Source organism: Ischnura elegans, chromosome 1, assembly GCF_921293095.1.
Source record: "Ischnura elegans chromosome 1, ioIscEleg1.1, whole genome shotgun sequence".
Classification (NCBI taxonomy): domain Eukaryota; kingdom Metazoa; phylum Arthropoda; class Insecta; order Odonata; family Coenagrionidae; genus Ischnura; species Ischnura elegans.
This window is the reverse complement of record NC_060246.1, coordinates 32,857,464-32,883,375: the sequence shown is the minus strand read 5'-3', so window position 1 is coordinate 32,883,375 and position 25,912 is coordinate 32,857,464. Positions and strand designations below refer to the sequence as shown.

The window sequence follows — 25,912 nt, the reverse complement described above, 5'->3', positions numbered from 1 at the left end:
TAATTGGAAATGTTTGTACCCATACGTGAAATATACATACATATGTATCTTCAGGCCATATATGAATTATACATGTTGATTTTTCGGCTCTCTTCCGCTTAAAATACATATTTGTAATAAGGTGCATATATGAAAAATTAAAAAGTTATACTAAATATTTATTTTTTTAATTCAGAGGGAATTTTATTCTGCTCAAACTTACTTCAATTCTTGTTACAGATATAATGTCAGGAGAAGCCTGGGGATTCCACAGGGAAAATCCAGCATACATTCATTTAAATTAACATTCTTAAAATGAGTATTTGATGATTTTCCCCCCAGATATAGAAATAACATTAAATAATTAAAAGGTTAATGTTAGCTTGAATCATCTACCAATACAACCCCCTTGAGAGAAATCCCTCCCTGAGAGGTGGAAAGGATTGCCCCTGGCGAAAAATCTGTGTAACAAATATGTGTAAAAATATGGTACGTTATGTAAAATTACACATTTACTACACTTTTTTACTCACAAAGTTACACAAATCGTACAGTCTGTGCATCCTGTACATCATTGATACCACAGCCGTACTCAATGTGATGCATCAGATGTTACACAGATTGTACCACTAAGTTACCAGTCTATTCATGCACCAGAATTGTACTCAATATATACACATCAATCACTATTTTTGGGGACACAAATGTCATCACAATTTTACCACTGTGTCGCGATACCATTATATTATGTAATTATTATTTTTTAATATAAAGGATTAAATATCGTATTTTGAAACTTGCGCCAAAGGCCAAAGCGACCGGCGGCCATCTTGCATACCATGTCCCAACAGCCGTCGCGCTGAAACATTCGCAGCTACTGTATTTTGTGACTTTGCGAATTAAGCTATGCTGTAGAATCTTATTTCACAAGCAAATTTACGTTGAAGTACGCAATGGGAGAAGTAAATAATCCGTGTTTCGCAATGAAGACTGGCAAAAAGGAATTGGTAGAATACTATTTCAGGGACTTTTTAAATCGACGCCGTTTTAAGTTCCTGTCTGTTTCTGTGTACTGAATTACCGGGTAAAGTGGATCCTAGCGGCACGAAGAGAGATATAAGAATATATCCTTGTCAGCATCAACACATATCTGCTGAGCTGACCATGTAAATGTAAGTAAATGGAACATTTTTTCTATTCGTTAGTAAATCACCGAGGTTGTGCATGTAATCTTTCGTATGTACTAACGCGATTAATGAACCGCTAATTTCTGTCCAATAAGTATTTAAGATTATTAATTACTATGTTCACAGTTTAATTACAATTTAGTATGATCTTTGCTTTCGCGGCCATAGTAAAAATACAATCCATTCAGACCGATTAAGTGGAAATACCAGGGTTCTCGCAGAAGAATCCACTTTGTTAGCAGTTAGTTATGGCATTAAAGTATCAGTCTCAATCTCAATTAAATCGTATACGAAGAGTTTTTTCTTGAAAATGTATAACCATTGGAAATACGTCGAAGAATTATAATAATTAATAAGCTGTTCAAAACATAGCCATCAATTTAACTCTCTCCGATCATTATCATTTAGGTATTGATTTGTGCTTCAGTACATTTTTTACGAATGCCTAAATTGCAATGAAAGTCATAAAGAGTTTTAATGTTATCAATTTTCACAATTTACGCATCTACCTTTGAAAATGAAGATTACAATGTATATACTTTGTTAATTTCATTGCAGATTTCCGAGTTGGCCCTAATTGGAGGCAACACTTCTAAATAAATGATTTTAACGAACTATCCGGTATGTCATGAAAGACATCTTGGAAGCCAACTATAGCTGGATAGGCTACAAAAATAAAAGAGTATTTTCTGAGCTTGGCCTGAAAACAATAATTTTTGGTAAGTTTTATATTACATTTTTTCATCATTAGAGGAGAGATACTATCTGAGGCAATTCTAAATCAAAAGGATATTTCTTTGTGAAAACACCCCAAAAAACATCTATCCCTTTCTTCAGTAAGACTTATTTCTTATTAAGCTCTTCATCCCCACTACATAAGTTATTGTCTAACATATCTCTTCCTTATTTTCCATATAAATTGATCCTTCAAAAATTTTATAAATTACCTATGATGATTAATTGGACTACATGTTGTTGATATCATTGTCATAGAGAATACCCCTTCTTTTACAGATGCAGTTCGACTTTATCACCTAAGTGCTTCATCTAAGGATTTAGAAAATTACACAAAGCATTGGCTTAGACATGACAAATTTAGGGATGCCTAGAAGAAAGGCCATCATATTGATCATCCTAATCAGTAGTGCAGTTCTCACTTCTTTGTAGCATTAGTGTGTAATTAATTTTCCCATATTATGTCAATTGGTGTTTTAACTTTTAAGTTATATTGAATAACAATATTAAATTTCCTAAATTTGATATCTTTGTGGAAGTATTCTGAAGCTGTTTATTAGTGTGGCTTCTTTTAAAATTCTGTTAGAAAATAAATAGAGTTGTGATAACATAAATGCATAAAATTACTAGAATTTAATTTTCTGTTAATAACCAAATGAGTTTGATTAATGGTTGCACAAAAGTCTGCAGAGGTGATGACCACGTTGTCAAAGCTGGCCAGCGATTTAAATGGAAGACATAACACTGGCTTGGGGAAGAAGAAAATCTCAGGAGCCTGGCTTCGTAAGTTACTTCAAATTTTATTTTACCTATTGGCTTAATATAAGTTGGCTGGAATCAACATGGTATGAGGTAAAATAAATAAGAGCAGTAACTTAAGGGGTTGTTATTTATGAAAATGTTGTGAAAAATAAGGTTCTCTCAACCACTGTTTCATTTCATTAAAAAAAAAGAAAGAATGTTTTGACAGAAAGTGTAATGTTATGCATTAAACCAAATTTTTGTCCATTTTATCAAGTTATAAAATTTTGCTTGACAAATGTTCTTAATTTTACTTTTTCATTTAACAGGAACTATCAAGATCATCAAGAGGGAGTAGAGGAGGCAACAATTGATGATTTATAGTTCTTCTTCAAACAGCAATAAAGATTGATTTTTAAACATTCCTGCATTTATGTTTTTAATTTTAATCCTAATTGCATGGTACCCTTGTTACCATTATTGTACACCTGTGTACTAAATGGTACTATAGTGTACATCATGTACACATCATGTACCACTGCAGACTCTGTACTCACTGTACACAATTCAGCGCCAATTGTTACACAAGTTACACACAAAACCTACACAGATTGGGCCACTTTACCACAAAGTTACACAGATTGTACACTGGAGTTATAACTATGTACACTATGGTTACACACAGCCTTCTCAGAGTTTACCATTTTCCTACACTAATGGTACACTCAAAAGCTACCATTAGGTTACACAAATGTTACCATTCTTTTTCGCCAGGGTGATTGACGCAGCAATCAGCAGCCATCGCCCTCCGTCCCTATTAGGATGTCAAAAATCTGCCAGGGCAGCCACCCCCTCCTACTTTGAACACGCCCCAACTCCCCACTCATCAAGGCACATTATTTCAGGATAGCTTATGGAGGTAATAAAATGATTACCAACAGCATGAAAGATTTGGTGTCAAAATTGATTCGATGAAAAGTTTATTTTACATAATTTTTGCAATCTAAGTGAATAAAAATGGTATTCATCAACACATTTTGAAGTGAAGTCAGGTGGGGTGAAAGAAATTATCTGTATTCTTGAACGAAAGGTAACCTTGAAGTAGTTGAACTGTAACTATTTGATTGAGTTGAAGGATGCCTGGGGAGAGTTATGTGTTCTATTTTGGAATTTATTCTGTTCTAATGAGGGGCAATTAAAGGAATAAGAAAAAAGAATTCCAATACTTGCAGTTAACACGTTGCTTACCGGGGTATTTATTCCTAGGAACGCTGGGTGTTGAGATTGGAAATATGTGCCTATTAGGGGGTAATGTCTTTGGTTTAAACATGGTTAAAAAGCTAATGTTTAGAATATAACTTTACCCAATCAAACGCTATGATGCATCAATTCATTATGAATAACGAACAACAACTGAAAATGTACTAACGAATATGGAATTGTACGCTTTAAAATTGTTTAGGTTGACGTGCCTAAATGACGAGAATCTTCGTCATCCATCCGGAACGTTCGGGAAAAAAATGACGAAAATTCTCACCATCCGTACGCAACGTGTTAACACTTTCAGTGCGGATGACATATATATATGCCATGAAGGCTTTTCCACTCAGGTGGAAGACATAAATGTGTCTTCGGGAGTTTGTTTTTCAACTGGTCACTGGGGTGCTCCGAGCATGCCTAGCTTTACTTTTTCACCGTCTTGCAGTTCGGGAGTGACCTTACACCATTGCGGAAGTGTCCGTTTCTTGTTCTACTTGTTCCTTCATTTATAGTGTTTTTTTGTTTACATTAGTGCTATTTTTGGAACAATTTGGTAGGTTGAGATTTTTCTTTTCATTTCCTTCACCTCTTTTACATTATTCTTATCGTAAATATCCCATCATTTCTTACAAATGGAATATTTTTTTAAATTAGCTTTTAGCTTTTTTTTACCTTCCTTTTTAATTTATTCATATTTTATATGCTATCACAAAAATTATGATTAGACTAACTTTTTATTAAAGATATTTATCCCCGTTTCATACTCACTACATTACAAAAAAATGATCTTAGTGCGGTGCTTTGGTTAATTATGTTATATTTGAAGTTCTTTTTCTAGGAACTTTTTAATTATTGCAAATTACGTTTATCCTGGGTGATTTTTTTGGGTCTTTTTCCTACTTTTACGGCATATTTTCTCATTCGTTTCTCTAGGTCAATTACCAATCCTCTATTCATTTAGCTTTTATTTCATTTTCTGAGTTATTCATAGTCTTGGGGTTAATTGCAGATTTTCTTCCTTTTCATAAAAAATAACATATTTATCGTGTATGCAGCACTTCATTACATTATGTACAGTATTGGTCTATTTTTTTACTCGTGTATTTATTTCCTTAGCTTCGTAAACGAAATTGCGGAAATGAATAGATAAACTCAGAGACATTTTAAGCATTACCTATGGCATTTATCCATTATTTATTCCCTTGAATTAGTATTTTAATCTTATTTTCTAATTTATTCATATCTTATGTGCAACCACAAAAATTATGATTAGACTTAGTTTTTGTTAATAACGTATATTCCCATCTCAAAACTCACTATTTTATTCCAAAATGTTTCCAGTGCGGTTCATATTTTATACTTCATTAATAATTTTTTAAATCATTATTGCAAATTACGTTTTTTACATTTTTTGGGTTTTTTTCCTAATTTTACGGCATATTTTCTCAGTCATTGCTCCACATCAATTACTTGTCCTCTGTTCATTATGGTGTTTTCATATTGTAGGCCAATAATACGTTCTAGTGTTGCGTACAAATTGTAATATTTTGCTGGATAATTTATAAAGCTCAAGGTCCCTCCCGACCAGCGGCACTCCCAGGGATTATTTCAACTTGCAAATGAAATTTTCCTTGAAATAATCATCTCGCAGAGTAAAATGCAGAAAGCATTTTCCTCCGAAATCCTTCACCAAGGGCCTTCACTAAGGGCATAATGGGTTGGAAGCCGTTGGGCAGGGAGAACTGGAAACTTGGCTGGGCCTTCTTCTCCATATGGGCGCAATTAGGGTTTACACAATTTCTAACGATTGGGGGAGGTCAGAGTTAGTGCGAGTACCAATATTCGGGGAGAAAATGTGCCGTGATAGGTTTTTAGGAATGATGCAGGCTCTTCATTTCTCGGCAACCCTCGAGAAAATGAATCTTTACCTAGCGATAGGCTGCATAAAATTAGACCCCTGCTTGACTGTTTCCAGTAGTCCATGAAAGACATTGTTTCTCCACGTAGGGAATTATGCATTGATGAGTCAATGGTGCTTTGGAGGGGTTGGCTGATATTTAGCCAATATTTATAGGGTAAGAGGCCTAAGTATGGCACTAAAATTTACATAATTTGTGAGCCCTTTGGCCTTGTGTTGAGGCTCTTAGTGCATGCTGGAGCTAGTGATTTTGATATTAATCATTGTGACCAACTCTTGTCATATTAGCCTTGTGAGCACAAATCCCTTAGGGGGTATAAGGAGCTGGCAATTAATCTAATGCACATGATAGTTGTAAATAGTTTTATTTTGTATTATAACAAATTTAGTGGGGCTAAGAAAAGCCTGCATGAATTTAGGTTAGAGTCAATTGAATCTCTACTAAAAATAGGGTCGCAGCCGGCCCCTCCTAAGCCCATAGATACCTCCCACTTCCCTGCCGGAGAGCAACGGAAGAAGCAGAAAAGTTGCAGAGAGTGCCATAGTGAAGGCATCCGTAAGCCAGTGACTACAATTTGCCCAGAATGTGAAGGTCAACCAGGGCTCTGTCTGTGGCCTGTTTTCAAATATATCATAAAAATTTGTAAGAATTTTTATTGAAATGTTTCAATTTTGCAATATTTCTGAGGTAACATAGATTTGCTTTGATTAAAAAAAATGTTTATTCCATAAATTTATATTTTTCTTGCCGTTCATTGTGTGTTCAACTTCTGTGACTTGAAAAAATAAAATCTACGGCCTTTAAAATAAAAAAATACACATAATGACTAATTCCAAGATATTTTCGTCATTAACCTAAGGTATCAACAGTAGAAGAAGTATTTTAAACGGAAATATGAAAAGTTTACTACTTCATACAAGGAAAATTGCATGTGTATACTGCGGGTTGCGTGAATTGTCAATTACTGGTGATGGGTGGCATATATGTATGTCATTAACGTTTTTTACAAATTGCGAGAAATAGAAAAAAAAAATTGCAAATTCTGTTGTATTACTTCCAACACTATTGTAATGAAGGAAAATCACCCATCCGTCACTGGAGGTTACGGCGAAAATATCATCCGCATTGAATGTGTTAAGGAAATACATTACTCAAATATGGACCCTAGAGACAAGATTGACACCTCATTTTTCAGGTTTATCGGTCAGCAATTTTGAAGAATTACATAAGGTTTTCTAAAGGTTGAAATAAATAATTACAATAAGTTTTAAACCTCCTTCTCTCTCAAAACGGTGCCTAACTCTCTTAATTTTGAATGTGGAATTACAATTTAAGTCCATGTAATCATTACACTTTGGATGCAGTGGCGCCGACTCCATGGGGCCTGAGGGGGCCCGAGCCCCCTCAAAGATTCGTTTGGGGGGGCGGAGCCCCCTCAATGTTTCAAGAAAATAATTAAGTTATATTATGCTTTGTGAAATCACAAAAATATATTGGTAATTTTTATTTCCCATGCTTGACAATAACCTTTTAAAATAAATTCAACAATATGTTAAAACAAATAATAATAAGGTTAAGCAGGTTAACTGAATCAGGTGCTGTGAATCATGATAGTGTTTCGGTGCTGCGACACACTTTGAATTTAACCTCTTCCCGGGGCAAGACCTCGGATATGGGCCCCCCAATATTTTTTATAAGTCGGCGCCCCTGTTTGGATGTAATGCAAAAAGCTAATACTTTATAATGGTAGCGATAAAATATTTAAAATTGTAGCAAGTGAAGACTCAAGTCCGCTGCATGACCTTGCACATGTCACAGTGAGAATTGAGTAGGCCAAATATTAGAATCTCAATTACGGAAGAATGTAAAAAGAGAAATTATCGCAGAGCTTGAAAAATACCTTATGGTGAATACATACAAATAATGCAGTACATTTTGGTCATAACTGGGGCCAAAAAATCAACAACATAGACAAATAATATACTTGTAAATATCACAGCGAGGTACACATAATTCATAATGAAAGATCTTCTCCTAACTTTCTTAATATCGGAAGAAGAATTGTGTCAATGGAATCAAGTTGGTATGGTGGCTTGTATTGACTTACCTATACCATAGATATGATTTATCTGTACCTCATTTGTGATTTGAAGCTGCATAGAACAAAAACATGGTGGTCAGAGTTCAAACCAATGAATGACCTTGGGACGAAAAGGTTTAGCGCAGACTAGTGCAAAAGCCAGTTTTCTCTCCACCCTTCCCTCATGGCCCAAATGATCCCAGCTGTCAGTTGCTTCCTCCAAATACCGAACCATTATAGCACAAAGATGACTGTAATCCTCACAATATGCTTGTTATGTTGAATATAAGAAAAGTAAATTATTCTGAGAGGTACCAAATTTGATACCTTTTTGCACATGAAGACATCCTAGCCAGAGCCAATGGAACAAGAGCATGACCATACTCTAGGAGGCAAGGCAATTGAATTTTGATGTTAACTCTTCAACACAGCTGGCCGGACATCTTTGTTAATCACTGCCATTTGCAGTTGTATGTGTGTTGTACATAGTGTCGCACCCCTGCCATTTATATTTTTTTTTTCATTTCAACAGAGGACTTTCTGAATGGGAAACTTTGCCTCTCCCTAAAAATAATTCTCTTCCACTCTGAGGGAAACTACTTTACTGGCATAAATAGTAACTTACCTCAGCAACTTTGGCATCTCCCACATTATCGCACTGAGGTTTCACAGTGCAATAATGTGGTGTTTGCCTTGAGTTCATCTGGTTTCCATTTCATATCACTTCCTTTAAGACTGACCGATAAATAGTTAATAATACAGAGCCTTTCGACACTTTTACCAAGAGAGGCACATGGCTTTTTGATCATCCTTGTGTAAGTTGAGAGAAGTGATTCTCAGTCAGTTGATTTCTTGTGAGAGGATAAGATGGGCAGTAAGCTCAATTAAAGTATATCAATGGGTTCTAAAAGTAACAGGTCACTTTAGAGCAAAGAGAAAATCCTCGGTATTCCAAATTTAAAATTCTGGAGAAGAAGATGAAAGGCTTCTTGGTTCAATTCAGGTAATGAATTTTCAAGTGAAGAAGAATGTGATAACAAGTGAATACTTTTCCACATAACAGCAAAGGTGTGACAGTGATACTTCAGGTAGGTAATACTTCTGAGCTTTCTTCTCCTTTGGTCTGAGATGATTTTGTTGAAGGCTGGATGGTAGTTTTTGATACAATATTTGAATCTTTACAAATATTTTTGATAGTGAATCGATCAAAAAAAATTTCTGAGACCAACAGATATTTAGACAATATGGTGGTTTCCTATTATTTTTTTATTGCCTTAATCGAAAGATTATTACTCCTGGAGTACGTATTTCACGCTTTAAGGTTTTTAAATGGCAATATCTATTTTTCGCGATTAAATGAAAAGTGAAAATTTTCAAGCGCGCGAAAACGCGACGCTCAAGTATGAATGCCGGGAAATATCTCCGTACGTCGTATTTCTGGTTCCCCCTCCCGGCCGGTGAGGTGACCTTGAGGCGAGGCTTAGCGCTGATACGTCGCAGGCTGCCAGCGGGTAGCTGAGTACCTTGCTGAATGGTAGCGCTTGGCTTAAAAAAGGTTTATTAATACCTTATCAAACGAAGAAAACTTTCCGACCTTAGCCAGTTTTAGTAGGTGATTATTAAGACATGTTTCCCTGAGCTCTGTGCCTCATGCATGCATTGGTAACCTCAGACGATGTATAACTCCTATCCTCTCGTGTAGAAACTAGGTCCCTGTGACATCACGTGGAGTGGAATTGCATGGGCGCCAATCTGGCCTTTTTCAAATGAGGATAAAATTTGACCCTTGCCATTCGTCTAAACCGGTATTTCAAAAACCAAATAATTTGTGTATTATGAATACACTAATGGTGGGTAACGAATCGCAATCAATGCCTTTCGTTTTCTTTGATGAAGGAAACTACCCTATTGCTTAGAAAATAATGCACTAACCCCTCAATCACACTTATATACAAATGGAGAACAGTAGATATATAAGAGACTTACTTATAGATACGTTTGATTATATTTATATGTATGTGGTGCATGTGCAAAAACCAACCATTCAATTGACTTTTCATGAAACTTGCTTCTGGAAAAAGACATTTTAGCACAACTATGACCCATGATAGATTTGAATACGTACATCTCAACATTTTTTAGATAATTCAAGAATTTGTGACTACATACTATGGTAACTAAAAGCTTTTCAAAATTCAACCTTTCACTGAATCCCTTACCCTATATCGATGGCTAAGTTCTAACAACAAATATCTCAAATTCGGCCAGTTTGAGACAGGTATCTTAAACAAGGTGTAATAACATTGAAAAAATAAAATGCAAGCATAAAACAACTCTTTGCTTGCAAATGAATGCTTCTTTTTCAGTTTTATGAACTCCTGGTTTTTAATTTCAGTGTACAAGTAAAAAAAATTAATTGTTTTTTTGCTATCCTGAAAAGTTACTATTTTTGAGATACATGTTGTTAGAACTTAGCCATCGATGCGGTTTATCATTAGGCAGCATATTCCTATGAAGTCATCTAAAGTTGGCATGAAAATCTATGAACTTTGAGAATCTGACAATGGTTACGCACAGAGTTTTATTATTTTTTTCTGGTTCTCTTTGAACTTTATAAATTAAAGAAACTCTTGATGGACTAAAAAAATTGGCATTAGTTATTTAAATAGAACAGCCTTTATTTTAAAAAGGTCATTCATTATGGTTGAACAATTATTACAACTCCCCTGCGTTGGCAAAATACATATTGCATTGTGGTACAAAATGTTACTGGAATTTTACAGTTATCTTGAAAAAATAAAACTTTCCGAAAGTGATGAATTTTGCAAAGTTTAAAAAAAAGAGAGCACATTGCAAACACTTGTCATACACTTATGGTCATAAGGTGAAAAGAAGCCAACTTTTCGTTTACCTCAACATTCGATTGCAATAATTTTTTTGAAAAAAGTGATAAAACTAAACCAGTGTGCATTTTAGAATACATTACAGCATTGAGTGGTGTTGATTTAAAATATCAATAGCTTCAGACGTACTCATTGGAAACAAAAAAGATCACGAAATGATATAAAATTATTCAGGATATTGAATGCTTCTATTCATACTTAACATGCTGCTTAACATGCATCAAGAGCTGTCAAAATAAGGTGAATCACCTAAACTTTCATCTTGAGCCAATTCACCAACTCTATGACAAATATGGAAAGAACTTAAATATACTGACTGCTAGGAGTCCACCCACAATTCTGTCACTGCACAGTTCAGTCAAGGGGCAATCCATTGAAAAAATTCTGCCTATTGGAAACATGTCCAGGTCTTCGAGAAGTGTACTAGGTTGAATGGAAAATGAGGTGCCCCGACTGCATTTGCTGCCTGATGTTTAGAGGAGTGTTTCGAAAATTCTCACACTATAACATAGCTTTTAGGACCCAAGTCTACAGGTTTTCTAAGTGGGCACAGGCTAAATTATTAAGTAATAGATAAGTAAAATTTTTATCATACAAATAAAAATTTTTAGTTAACCCTTTCGCTGCTGTTCAATCTCCGAAAACCTTCTCCACACATGCGGCGAAAATGTTAAAATGCATTTCCTGGGCCCAAGGAGCAGGTACTTCCAGGATGGGTGTGGTACACCCTCCGAAGGGTCACTAATCCGCGACCCTATCCTCGACGAATTCACCCTCGCAGGACCGTCTCATCGGCCCTACCAGCGGGGGCCCTACCTCCGGAAAAGTGACCGCTCTGACTGCAATTTGAAAATCAATCAATAAATCCGATCATCACAATATGATTGTTCTCATCGCTTTCCTGCCAATCAAGCAATCAAGTACGTCTTTGAACCGTGTCTCTGCGATAAAAAATAACGATTTTATTAACTTTGATATAATGGCCGTTTTCCGGTGGTCCGCAGCCACATTTTGTTGCAAAGTTAACAAAAACGTTATTTTTTATCGCAGAGACACGGTTCAAAGACGTACTTGATTGCTTGATTGGCAGGAAAGCGATGAGAACAATCATATTGTGATGATCGGATTTATTGATTGATTTTCAAATTGCAGTCAGAGCGGTCACTTTTCCGGAGGTAGGGCCCCCGCCAGTAGGGCCGATGAGACGGTCCTGCGAGGGTGAGTTCGTCGAGGATAGGGTCGCGGATTAGTGGGTCCCTTCGAAGTGCTTCAGCGAAAGTGCTGACCGCATGACAGGGAGGAAGAAAAAGTACGTCCACCGCAGTCTGCCGTGCGGACGTACTAGGTACGTCCACAGCAGTGAAAGGGTTAATCACCCTAAATGTATAGAATATACCAATAAAAAATTGACAGACATATAAATAACTCTTGGGATAGGTGCACAAAATGTGATTATTTAAAAATTTGTTCAGTAAAAATGAGGGGTTAACCACCATACCATAGGATCTTAAGTTAAAGACCATATTTTTTTACATGATCTGAGACATCTTACAGTAGTCAAGAGTGAATCTTCAAAATCCTTCAAATCCTAGACAACAGAATATGTGCATAAATATGCAATACAAAGGCAAAATATATGTAGAATGTTGACATTACATGTTACAGCATCTTCTTACAATGGCTAGAATGGAGTAAAAGTGGTTTCCAGATTTGGCGATAAGAATATTTACATTGCGTATGACCCCAATCTGCCTTAACACATACATCTGTGTACGTAAATATGATCCATATCTAAATACCCATGACGATATTACAATTATAGTAAACATGCATAGGTTGCATACATTTTATTGAAATGATACACACATTAAATAAGAGTAAAATTTTATTGGTTTCAAATTATAAAAGAAATGCTTTTAATGAAATTTCCCAAATTTTTAACTCACATTTAAATACGTATCACTTAGGATTTACAAGTATAAATTTAATTTTGAAATAATTTTGGACAAATATAACTAAAAGTAAGATTTCTAAAGAGTTATAACTAGGCATCTCATGGAATAGACAGCACCTCTAAAATACCTAAGTAGCCACTCAATGTAGCAGGCACATTTCATTATAGTAATAAAAATAACAAAAATTACTCAGAAAACTATGAGACTCAATTTAAGAGACCATCTAGAGTCTTTCAATAAAATACTGCAAATATATATACATAATAGTAAATCATCGCCTCTTCTGAAAGCTGATGATGGTGTTACCTATGGAATTAGTCTACACCAGCATGAAAATTCTAGTACAATTAGATGACACATTCTGTACATTTTGTAGTAAATAAGCATTCAAGCAATCATTGTACAGTTGCATCAGTGTAAAGTTGCTTGCAATAAAAAAATGAGTCCACTGTTTCGATGTGACTAGAAGCAGATTACATGAACCTGCCACTCCACCACAATGTGAAATGCACAAGCTCTATCGATTAAGTGTTTTCTTTTCTACAAAATATGTTTCTTTGCATTTGGCATAAATATATGTGAGGAGCATTCTTGTTGATATATTGAGAACTCATAATTTTTCCTCTTTAAGTTCACAGTAAACAAATAGGCCACATTGGATTCAATTATGCTTTTGTAAAAATCAAGTCCCAAAGGATTTTCTCTACACAGCAGAAGCTCTGTATTAACTATTTGGTATCATCAATCACTAGAATCTCCTTCTTCCTTCAAGACTCATTCGATGATATACAGGAGAATAAATGCACACAGATCAGCCAAACCTATTCAAGTGAGCAGGGCTATTCCTTATACAGCCAATGCTACATGATATCTCCCGCAGTTCTTTCCAATCTGAATTAGGATAGGCAGACAATGTATGCCAAAAATCAATGTTTTCTTTGAGCTGATTCTGCACCAGTAGCAGAGGCCATTTGCAGTAGCAGCAGCCGTTGTGGTCAAGAACATTTCTTTAGAATTTGCTTGCATAACATTCCCTCCAATCATCATCCCTAGCAACTCTCTCCCACACAATTTTTCTCATTTTCCACTTCCCTCAGTCTCCCTAACAAATCGCAGCTTCAGAAATGGGGTTCTCAGTAATGTGAATGTTGGTGCTTGGCCAGTGTGTGGTCTCATCTCTGTTTTGAGGAGAAGACGAGGGTGGGGTGGCAACGGGGACCATCAGGGGTGACGAGGGGGCAACCTGCAGTGCTGAGGGAGGGTTGTGGGATCGATGCTGGATCTGCGGCTCATGCTGCTCTGCTGCTTGGGACTTGGATATGCTCTCTAGGCCTTCCAGGGAACACGCCTGTCTGTACGCAGACAATTTAGCCCGGGATAGGGGCAGAACTGAAATAGACCATGGTGCAAGCAAGCAATGAGCATTTGGTAATGTTACAAATGATAGCTTAAGCATGTACAACATTAAATGGTAAAGATGGGTTAATTAGCAAGTGAGAAATATACTTTACTAAATGAGAAATACAGAAAACATAAATATAGTAAAACACTTATCAAAATTTATGTACACCAAAGCCATCTTTGAAACCATAAATTCCAATCACAATTGTGTTTAAGACACTTACATGGCACATGCAGGGATTGCATTGTGCTTACTTTGGTTCCCATTGAGGAAAAAAAATGCCAAAATTAAATCTATAGAATTTAGAATATGAATTATGACTTTTCAAGAATCAAGAAATTATAAAACGGCTTTATTCAAGTTACTCAACAAATAAAATAAGGAATTTTGCTTTGAAGATGCAATTAATATTGAAAGGTTAGTTTATATTTTAAAGGTTAAAAGCAAGAAAGTCAGAAAGTCAAAAATGAGATTTTTAGGAAAAAATGCCAATACTACAATTTTACACATGAATAATAGTGTGGGCTTTAAAGCATCATATAAATAGCTTTAGTAGAGAATTTAGTTAAATAGGCAATTTAATTTAGCACAAGATATTTTCTTAAAACATAAAATTGTATCTACTACACAATCAAATCCAAGAATATCTTTCAAAATAGAAACAAACAAGCCCAAAATTTCTTAAAGCACAAACATTTTCCTACCAGATATAGCTCAAATAACATCTCTTGATGGAAAAATCTGAGGCATTGTAAAAAAGTAGCTATTGAAAAACATGATAATACTGACATAGAGATAGAAACAGAATGAATACTATAAAAATACAAAAAGTAAAGAGTTACATTAGGTTAAAATGAAGAGGCTAAAAAGATAAAAAAAACATTTAAGTTGAAAACTACAAATTATGGAAATAACTACGTACACACTACAAGATTATTAGGTATAAATGAACACTAAAAATTAACGTATTTCAAATACATAAATTTGAAGTCATGCCACCATAACTACGACTAATTTTTATACTACCTGGCAAGCAATGTGTGTTAGGCAGTATTTAACAATATTCTATAAAAAAAAATATACAAGAGAGTATACTTTCCAGGATATATCTAATTTTTTAGAAAAAGAATTGCTCAATCGAAACTGGCAAGTTCCTGGACTATTCAAAAGAATTTGTTTTTGTTTCGACTCATTCCATCATAACTGCAAACCCTATCTAATTCCTTATCAGATGAAAATGTACATGTTAATTCCTGTGACTCCTTAAAGATATTAAATGCCTAATCCACAAAAAAAACGGGACACAAGTCAGTACAAGCAATCCATTCCCACACATATACATATGTTAGAGGCATACATTATTAATGTTGCAGGCATAAAAAGAGGAGTTCATTTCAACTTCAATGAACCCATGTCAGACAGAAAAAATAGCCAGGCAAATCGGTCGGAGGGTATCCAGACATTCAGGGCAACGAGTTGAAAGTGTAACAATTAACATAAATGCCATGGAATGAATGAAAGGGGTCATCAAGAGAAACACATTATAAAATTGCTTACCATTACAGATGAGAACTTCAAGACTTTGGATTCTGGCAGCAATTCTTAATGTACCACATCAAATACTTAAATAAATTCTTCAAATTTTACTAACAAACAAACAATAAAACCAAATTCATCTCCAGTTATAAATACGAGTCTCAAGAAGTGAATAGTACTGTACGGGATATGGAATTGAGATGACTACAAAATTAAAAATAATACAGTAAACTGAGAAAAAATTATGAACTCAGCGACATTGAGGTAATTGGGTGGTAATGGAAAGATTTTATACCTTTTTCCAACTACAAACTTAGGTCTTATTTCATTCAATAATTCATAAACTAATATTGCAAATCAATGTACAAAGATTACTTTGAACTCCTCAAATAATCTTCCATCAAATGAATACGGATAATTATTGTGGACAGATGGCTAAAGCTACACTATCTATTCTCATTTACATGTTTAGACGTACCTTAGGACTATGCCCTAAAAAAATACATATTTACTGGTCACATCAAAATAAGAAGGGATAACATTAATTAAAATTCCAAAGAGATCGAAATCTTTGCACACTAAAAATGTGTGGTGTTTCAGATGTTTAAATGCAGCTCTGGACAGCCTACCGATCTATTTATCCACACAGGTAGTTAAAAACCTGATATGCATAATCACATGTACATATAGATTTTTACCATCAAAACTTTAGATTGAGAAGCTTTAAAAGTATATTTTTATAAATTTCATCTGTTTAAGTCTCCATTGAGGCTATTTCAGTTATTTTCTTTACTTATGCACAGCAGAGTATTGAAATTCTGATAGCCTAACGTTCACAAAGACAATGACATAGGGAGACGACAGCCAGGTCACCAATTAACACAGGTAAAAAGCAAATCAATATAACGGGTCTAACATCTGACAAAGTCCAGGATTCGACCTGAAGGTTGATGGGGAAACATGAAAGTAGATCTCACCAAAGACTAAGCCACCGGTATGTGAATTTTCACAAATTAAGGGGGCCCGTTTCTTTCTCGGGGCCACCTCACTATTTGATGACATTAGATAAGGGAAGCCTGAATGAAGGTTTTACCTGGGATTCTAATCCAGCACCCTCCGGACAGAAGATAATAGCTCTACTCACTTGGCTACCATCTTACTCTAACATCTGATATGGCTGTGCGATTAATCACTCTTTTAAAATGTTGTTTTCAGGGACATACTAACTCAATGATCATGGGTCTCTTTGCGTCCTCATTAAAATATATTAACATAAATAATTTTTTTTCTGCATAAGAGATACAAAAGGGAGGTAATGAGCTGTATGGCCTCAAAGATGAAACATGAAATGAAAAAATCTCATAAGATAATTGCTCTACTAGCTCTTAAGGTAATATGTAGTTTCTTTCCTATTTTTTAGGTTGTCCACCTGTTGAAGGAAAAAGCACTTCCAAAGAGGTGTTGGAATTGCTTTTTCCTACAATCACTGAGGAGGGCCACTTTGGTATGCTGACATATGTGTTCAAACTGTTCCTCATACCCTTCTGACCATTGACTACCCTCTTTTTAGAGCTAATTTCTCCTGAGTGTGGAAGCCATCCATGTGTGCATGAATCTGTTTGTGACTATTTTTCGGAGTGCTTGTGTGTGTAGAGCTACCAACAGCTAGGCATCCTCAGCATAATCTCTCCAGCCCTGCGAAGAATCCCAGGATGTTGACCAAGAAGCTTTGTATGTGTGTGAGAGTTTGGTAATTCCAGTTAAGATGCTGGGGTTTGGTCCCTGTAGTGAAACTCTCCTGTTCTAATGCACAACACAGTGATTAATTTTTCCAAGGCGGACAAGTGTTGGGAGATATTATAACGCCGGTTGAGTTTCTTTCATATCATTTTCACATAAGAGGACCACTTTTATCACAATTCCTTTTTCTAAAGGAAACATTAAAAAAGGAGTAAATAGCACTAGGAAATCAACTTCATTAACCCCCTCTCCCATGTAAATTACAGCTGAATTACAAGCCTGTTGAAAGTTTTGAAATATGTATAAAAAAAAGATAGTGAGACTAAAATATTAAGAAAACCTACAAAGCTATGAAAATAATTCTATGATATCTATAAATCTACAAATCCTATGAAAGATTTGGGAAATTTATAGTAAAATCTTCTGTCACTTAGAGAAGGGACTAAATTTTTAAGGAATAATTCTACAGCAACATTTTTAAAAATGAGGAGAATGTTAGATTTTACTATTTATTATGCTTTGGGTGCACCTCCTCCCATTGCTACTAGGCAGAAATTGAATCAAGATTCAAAGAAAAAGCTAAGAAAAAGAGAAGATAGATACCATATCATGCCACCCACACAGGACACCGACGAGAACAGCAAATATTAAAAAAAATAAGCAGACACTTACATCAACCAATAATATGGGGCAGTATCTCGTCCACACAGAGAAGGATGTTTTTAATTACATTTACCTTCTGCTGAAGAGGTTGATATCTTCCGGTTTAGCTTCATAGCTTAAAAAGAAGAAAGTTTGCAATTCAGATACAGCCAATAGTTACAAAAGCAGAAAAAATTATGGGAGATATTAGTAACATTAGGCATCCAAGGCCTCCCAGAATTACTTGCATTGAGATCTCATCATTATTCCACAGTATTATAAAGTGTTAAATCCCAATTTAACTTCAGATTTTTTCTTATGGTCTAGTGCCGCAGTTACAAAATGTTAGTAGCCACTAACTTAAAAACTAATAAAAATTCATATACAAGTATATATTACAAAAATCAGCAGAAAGAAGTAAATGGCACTAAAATATCACACAAATTCACAAATAAATGAGAGAGGAAAAGGACAGGTGCAAAGAGAGGCTTGAAAGCAAAAGCAGTGCTTCAAGGAGAGTCGTATTACCTACATCTCCTTTGCATTAGAATGTAAGCATGGCTCAAGCAATGGCTTAATTTAGGCTGTCTTGAAGTTATGGTTTAGAAAGGGCACAAAATAAGACTCAGCTGAGAGGACTGTAATGTGGGCAATGTTATAAGCAACATAGAAGCTGAGCCAACAATGCGATAAGATTTGGAAGATTTTAACAGAACTATGTACTGTCAAAGAGTAAAATCACATAATTCTTAAAGCAGCAGTGTTCCTTTCCAAATGTCAAACTTCTAGGATAGACTATCTCTTCAACCTATTCCTTGACTGACTGATAACTGATCTTGTGACATCCAATTTGAATAACCATGCATCTCACCTATGAGTAATCTCAAATCTCGTGAAACAAAAAGCTAATTCTGCTATTTTAGGATGATATCCAATGCTGAACTGACAAAAAATTTTCACCGAGCACACTTTCGAGGCGATTAAAAACTTTCATGTAACAGAATAGCATACTTCAAGTAAATAATGAATAAAGGACATCGTTTTTTTTGCAGAGGCTTGCTCAAAAAAACTACGCTATTGAATGAATTTGTAATTGAAGACAGTAAAGGAAATTTGACATACATACCAATATTGCGCTCTCCCACATGAGTAACAGTGAAAATAAAGTTATGAACATAATCCAATCAGTTGAGATAGAGATCGACTGTAATTTTCCGATTAATTAAGACATTATTATTTGACAAAAAACATGTGCAGTTTCTCAAGTCTTGAAAACATGTTAAACAACTTTATTAATACTTTAGTCACAGATTTAGTCTCTCAGTTTATGGTCCAATATAACATACACAATTATTGCACAGAATCAATAACTTTATGAAGTGTTATAGGACTTTAATTATGGTGCTGTCATCAAATGCAGTCACCTCATTGTTAGGAGAAACATCCTTAGCATTTAATTCCTTAAACAACCACAAGGTCAAATAAAAGTAGTGGTGTATGCATAAGCAATTAAACTACCACATAAAAAATTAAGCAAGATTAAAAATATAAACTAACACACAGTGACCATAAATAACATGAGATCGGCATGCACAAAGGTGTGAACTGTTATTGATGATGCCTTCCTACCACAGTAAAAAAATGCCCCTCTTCTCAATGAAGTAATAGGAATAATAAACGTCCATTGTTTAGACAACATCAACAACTTCCTGTGCAGGACTACCATGAAAATAAGTAGTGCAAATTTTGGGGTGAGAGAGACATAGATTTAGCAGAAGAGAATGACTTACATCAATTAATTAAGGATCAAAAAATGAACAATAGTTTGACTCTCGGAACTGACAGAAGCACAACCTGCGAGTATCGATTACTTCTACATTTCTAATGTACAAAAGACATGACTTGCCAGAATCAATGACAATTCTCACATTCTACCTAATTTTAACAACAAAATTTCCACGGGGAACATTAGTAAATTTTTACCAGAATTGCTTCTAATCTATATCCCTCTTCTTCCAACTACAACAGGATTTTCTCCAGATCACACTTCTTATAACCCATTTCCTTTCACTATCACGACAAGTGTACTTGAAGAAGAAATCAAATTCTTTTCACCAAATTTCTACCATTTTTAATTCATAGAGAGTAAGTAATTCTCACAAAATAAATGTCCTTCTTTCTTCAAACGATTTTAAGCTCTTCCCAAACCCATCGTCTTCCTCTTGCCCATCACTGTGACCCAGTCACTCCTCACTTACCATAACCCAGGCCTTGGAGGAACAACCGAAATGCCTCGCTAACTTTGCCTGGCTGCTCTTCCAAAACCATTCCACAGTCTTGTATCTGGAATGGGAAATAAAAATCGATTTAGAGATGAAATTAAATGTATGGAAGGAAGGTTAACAGCATTCCAAGTGTTCATGTCACATATCCAGAGGGGTAAATCATATTTTTAGAATTTAACAAGCATAAAAAGTTCATTTTGAAAAGACACAATATAAAATCTTGGTTGAGGCTAGAAGACATTTACACATATACATCATAATATCATCAAAGTAAGATTTCAGATGCCAGGTACTTGGTGTTTGCAGAGTGAGCTGAAGTGAACTCCACACAAAAAATTCTGTAGTATTATCAATCCCTGAGAAAACAACACCTTTTTAAACTATTTCAATCACCTCTACTATAATTTATTAACTACTAAACATTTATAAGAAACTTTAATTTGATCATAGAAAATATGCATTTCAATCCTATATAAAAGTGAAGTTATTTACCCTACAATATTTTATGAAATTGAAAATCTGATGACCAAGCAAGGCCACCAAAAAGATACTTATGATTCAAATAAAATAAAATTTACTGACAATAACTGATTCTATAAGTCCGAATATGGTCATTCACTCCAACTTGTAATTGTAATTCATTGAAAGGATTCTGTACTTCGAAGGAAAAGATGAGTTGCAATGAAAACAAATATGTATTCCTCATTTACCCATTTCCATAAAAAGTTAGAAGTCAAGAAACTAAAGGCGGATGAAGACTTTTTCATCGATGGTAGAAATCTCAAAGTGTTCAAACAAGCAAAGGCAAGGAGCTTAGGATTAGCTGAGAAGTGGTGACCTGCCATTCGGGAGGGATCATAAACTTCTATGCCAAGTAGTAAAGGCTGTTGATCTTTTGCAACACATATAACGTGAAAAATAGACCATTAAAAAAAAACGAAAAATACAGGCTTCTTCGCTTTTCAAACAATCATAATGGAAAGTTTAAAAAAAAGAAAAAAAAAAGACACTGCTTGTTGCTAAATATTTCATCAAACACAATGCATGCTTCAAATTTTTTCCACCTATTCCAACTGGATTAATAATAAAAGTTAAATTTATGTAGAACTAAGTTGAGTGAAATTTATAAATATGTACATAGTTCAATCGGCTTTTCTTTAACAAAGTTTATAAAGCCAACAATATTCAAATAAAAATGGTTCTTTTTCCAACTCTTTCAATAAAAAATCAATGGGCATAAATTAAGCAACCAGTTCTTCATTTAAGTATAGAGAATCATGAGCACCCAGTTGAAAATGAATTCATACCAAATCAATCAATAAGAGGAAATTGCAACAAAACGATGGTAATGCACAAAAATGAACCACAGATGATAGATATAAATCTTGAAAATACAAGTGAATATAATAACTTGGCCAAATAAATAATATGAAAGAAATTATTTTCAATACCCATAAGAAAGGCTAAGGAAAATATTTCCCATATTCCAAACAAAGTACACGGCAATTACAATAAATTTCTTCAAAAATCCTGATCATGCTCATATTGCAAGGCTATTAATTGTGAATTTGTTACATGATCTATAATCCTCACTTAGATATTGAGTTAAATTGGAGCCAAATAAAGGATAAAAATATATTGCACATAAAACATTAAGTATGCAATAAATTCCTCGAACATAAGTAATGAGTTACACAAATATTTAAATACCTTCATCCACGTTGAATTAGTAGGATCAAGACGACCATTCAAGGTGACAGTGTCATCCACATGAGGTGAGAGGGCACCAGTGATATTCATGACAGGCATACGAAGGGTGCGAGAGCATGCTACGTCCCTTCGGGCTCCCTGACCACCAGAAGCCAAACACTCAACATCACCACGGATCAAGTTGAGATCTGTCCGCCTAATGTAGCTATCAATGAACAGGGCAAGGTTGGTTGGATTGATGTACCTCTCAAAATACTCCTTATATACTAAACCCAAATCATGGTTGCGCTCCTCTGTTGCCTGCAAAAATAAATAATATTGTCAGTTATCAGTAAATAAGTATGAAAACACCATTTTTAAAAGCTCATAAGCAATGCCCACTATATAAATGTTTAACCCTTGGGCAGATGGAGTTTGGAATATTAGCTGCTAGCCAGTGCAGAAGAGACCATCTGTGCAAGAGACACTCCCTGCTATGAGGGCAGGTCCGAGAGAGTTAAGCCCCTTAGTGATCCTTATGGTGAGGGAAAGTGCCCAAGTGCAAGATATCCAGGTAGCAATAAAAACTTTGGGTAAATGCCGCAGTCACCATGTAAAACGTATAATGACGTTCCCACAATCTAAGAGTTAAAATTACTATACAAGGGCGTACCCAGGTTCAGAACTAGGGGGGGGGGGGGGGGGGGCAAGCCATGGTTATTGTAACATTTAAGCATGGAAAAGGTGAATGAAACCAACATTTTAAGAAAACTTTAACAGTGCTTTAGTAGTTTTAAAAATTATTTGCTTGAAAAAAGCATTTTAGTTACATGTCTTATACTAAAATAATTTTTGGTGGATTTAAAGAAAATTTGCCGAAAACTTTCGTTTCAATCCAGTCCTGATTTTCCTGAAAGACTTTCCCGATTTTTTATTCTAGTGGGGGCAGCTGCCCTCTCCTGCCCCTCACTGGGTACTCCCATGCTACAATAAATAATGATTTTATAGATATGAAATATAATATAAACATTCCTAATAGTAAAATGCTCATGCAAACAAAATGTAAGAGACAATAGTTTAAAAAAATACCATACAATTATTTTATTCTAATAATGGATAATCCCATTGCTACAGAGAGTATGATCAAGAAATAATTTACCACCCAACAAAAAATTTCCATAATCTCCAATATACAGGAACTTCTTTTCTCCTTCTTTATGTTATGTCATCAATGTTAATATAAAACGTTCCCAAGAAATTTTCCTTCATGGCACAGCTCTAGCACTGAGTATTTTCTACAATTATAGGCAATTAAGTAGCTATGATATTAAATTTGTTTTTCATAAGAATAGTGCATACTGGCCATTTAAATAGATAAGAACATCAATATAGTAAGCTGATGTAACTGGAAAGCATTAGGAATTAGGTAAATATATAGAAATAAATAAAAGGGCAGAGAAACTTGTGCACTCTTTTCATTGTGGCTAGAATCAAAACCAGGTACATAATTCAATGGATGAGTTATTTTCTCACAATGTGATTTTTATGCAAGACTACACCCAAAATTATATACTAGTGTAAATGAGGTCAATGAATAAAAAAAATACTTTTAACCTATCCATATTATCATTTTGAGTACCAGTGCATTTTCGTCATAAAATTACAACTATGGATTCTATCCACTAGATTTCTCCATACCTTTCCAAAATGATGCCACATGAGGTAGTCTATCACTCCTTGTGTCATTCCTTTTGATCGCAAATGCCTAGCATTGAGCTTTTGATAACCCCATTCAATCCAACCAGCTTGCGTTGACATGCAGTTCACCAGGCACATGGCTTCAACCTGAAAACAATAAGAAAATATAATTAACAACAATAAACGATCAAGTATCAGGAAATAAGACACTCCAATTTATGAAGAAAATAATTTCCTTCAGTGGCTTATAACATACGGACAGCCATAGTGTTTCAGTATATAAAATCATAACAAATATTTGCTGTTTATTTTAAAATTTTAATCAGATGCATATGTTATGCTCACAACACATAGATATCATTGCAAATGAATCTAAAACGAATTCAACTCTGTTTTGAAGAAACGAGGCCATAAAGAAACTACCCTTGTGACCACAGCCATAATGATCCCCAAACACTTGTGGCACCAGAAATTCACTGAAATTGAGTAGCTCAGTGACTGGTGGCTATCATTTGCATGACATGATGAGAACGTTCATTGTCAGTCACTATGACAGACATGGTGTTCAATGTGTAGTGTTTGAAAATCTAATTCGACTATTGATAGCTAAACTCCAAGGAATACAAATTTTTCCATGCTGGGACAAATGAAATACTTGTAATTTTAAATTTAAAATATTGCTCAAAAGCCAACCACTTTCAAGGCTACCACATCATAATCAAGAGTAAAAGAAACGGATACTACAAAGTTGTCTACCCTCAGTAATTATGAGTTAGCATTGAAACCAGTTCGAGTTCTAATCAATTTATTGAATGTCAAATAAAATATGCTTCATTCCTCCCAGCATGCTTTCAAGTGTTGTCAAGAAACAAACTCATTTCACCAAAGATACTCAATATATTATTGAAAAATTCATTACCTTTTCTGGATGAGCCATAGCAAACCTCGCTAGGACATTCCCACCAGCTCCCACACCAAATCCAATGACACTCTTCAGATTGTAGTATGACATCACAATATTCAACTGATCAGCTAATTCATCCATAGAGGGGTACACATAACTGGAATAAAAATTAAAATAATATAAATTAAAAATTAATAGATACTGTGATTGATAAACAAAGATAAGGTACTGCCCACCAATTTTTTTTAACAGCTCACAAAACATGTTTCAATTGCCATACAATTATCATCAGGCAATACTATGAGTGATGTGATTCCCCCATTGAAATTTAAGCATATTATTTCTGAGGCAGCAAAAGAGAAATATATTTTGAATGAAGAGCAATTTTTATCTTTTTGGCACAGTGTATAAATCATTTTCTAAGACTTCCCAAGCATTATTAAAGAATTACATTAATTTCCTCAATTTTTTCATTAGTTATCAAAACCTTCAATGTACTTCAATGGATATTGTGAATAAAAGAGCCATCATGGTTCAATAAAAAAAATTCAAAATTGGAAAAAATAGTGAAAGTGATTGAAAATTGATTTTTCCTGAAAGCCATGAGATTTTCATAATGGACAATATGATAGAGTGCCCCTCACTGCCACCTCATCTCAGAGCAAAATCTAATACCTCAGTAAAGTTGACAAGCCATAACAGTATTTCAGATTTGATTTTTTTCTACATCAATAACCATCTTCTGTCAGAATTTTTGAGTTGAAGAGATGGAATTTGGAACAAAATAGCATATAAGCCATTCAAATTGACCAATTCAAAAATTACTTTATTTTTAGTTAAATGGCTCTTGATGAATACTTGGCAAGATTTAGTATGTAATTGCACATCCATTTTACATCGATAGAACGGCTTAATTCTGTACCCCAAAAGAACATTCTATAGAATACGCAACCCGCAAAACACGACGGCTTTTTTCTTCATTACTGCAGCAAATAACTCGATGAAAATGTGTTTTCTAATGGAAACCGCAGAATTAATTAAAGAAGATTGTCGAAATAGATCATAAAGATGAGTAAGTTATAGAATACACCGTTACTGGATAGCCAATGTTCCCCATTTTCATGTTTATCCAGATTTCAGGACCAGCTATGGTATAAAAGCGAATAATTTTCCCATTTCCTTGACTTATTTCGAAAATTTGCAGCCATTACTACTGTAGCTTCGAGAGACTCACTCGACCCCATCGGCTTACTTACG

The 25,912-nt window shown here is 34.8% G+C and overlaps 1 protein-coding gene across 9 annotated transcripts in view; it reads right to left on the bottom strand.

Annotated features, from left to right (window-relative positions):
- Nucleotides 1-12,671: 12,671 nt before the first annotated feature.
- LOC124158224 (protein NDRG3) overlaps nt 12,672-25,912 on the bottom strand; it is a 131,701-nt gene continuing 118,460 nt past the window's right edge. For 6 of the 9 annotated variants that reach the window (XM_046533438.1, XM_046533422.1, XM_046533434.1 and 3 more), the window contains 6 exons: nt 24,671-24,812; nt 23,752-23,898; nt 22,075-22,374; nt 20,338-20,422; nt 18,174-18,215; nt 12,672-14,148 (listed from right to left, as the gene is read on the bottom strand). In XM_046533438.1, coding sequence (XP_046389394.1) covers nt 13,862-14,148; nt 18,174-18,215; nt 20,338-20,422; nt 22,075-22,374; nt 23,752-23,898; nt 24,671-24,812 — 1,003 coding nt within the window. In that variant the 3' untranslated portion in view covers nt 12,672-13,861. Of the gene's footprint in view, nt 14,149-18,109; nt 18,216-20,337; nt 20,423-22,074; nt 22,375-23,751; nt 23,899-24,670; nt 24,813-25,912 lie in introns of all 9 variants that reach the window. The other 3 variants (XM_046533416.1, XM_046533428.1, XR_006864738.1) reach the window with 2 other exon arrangements.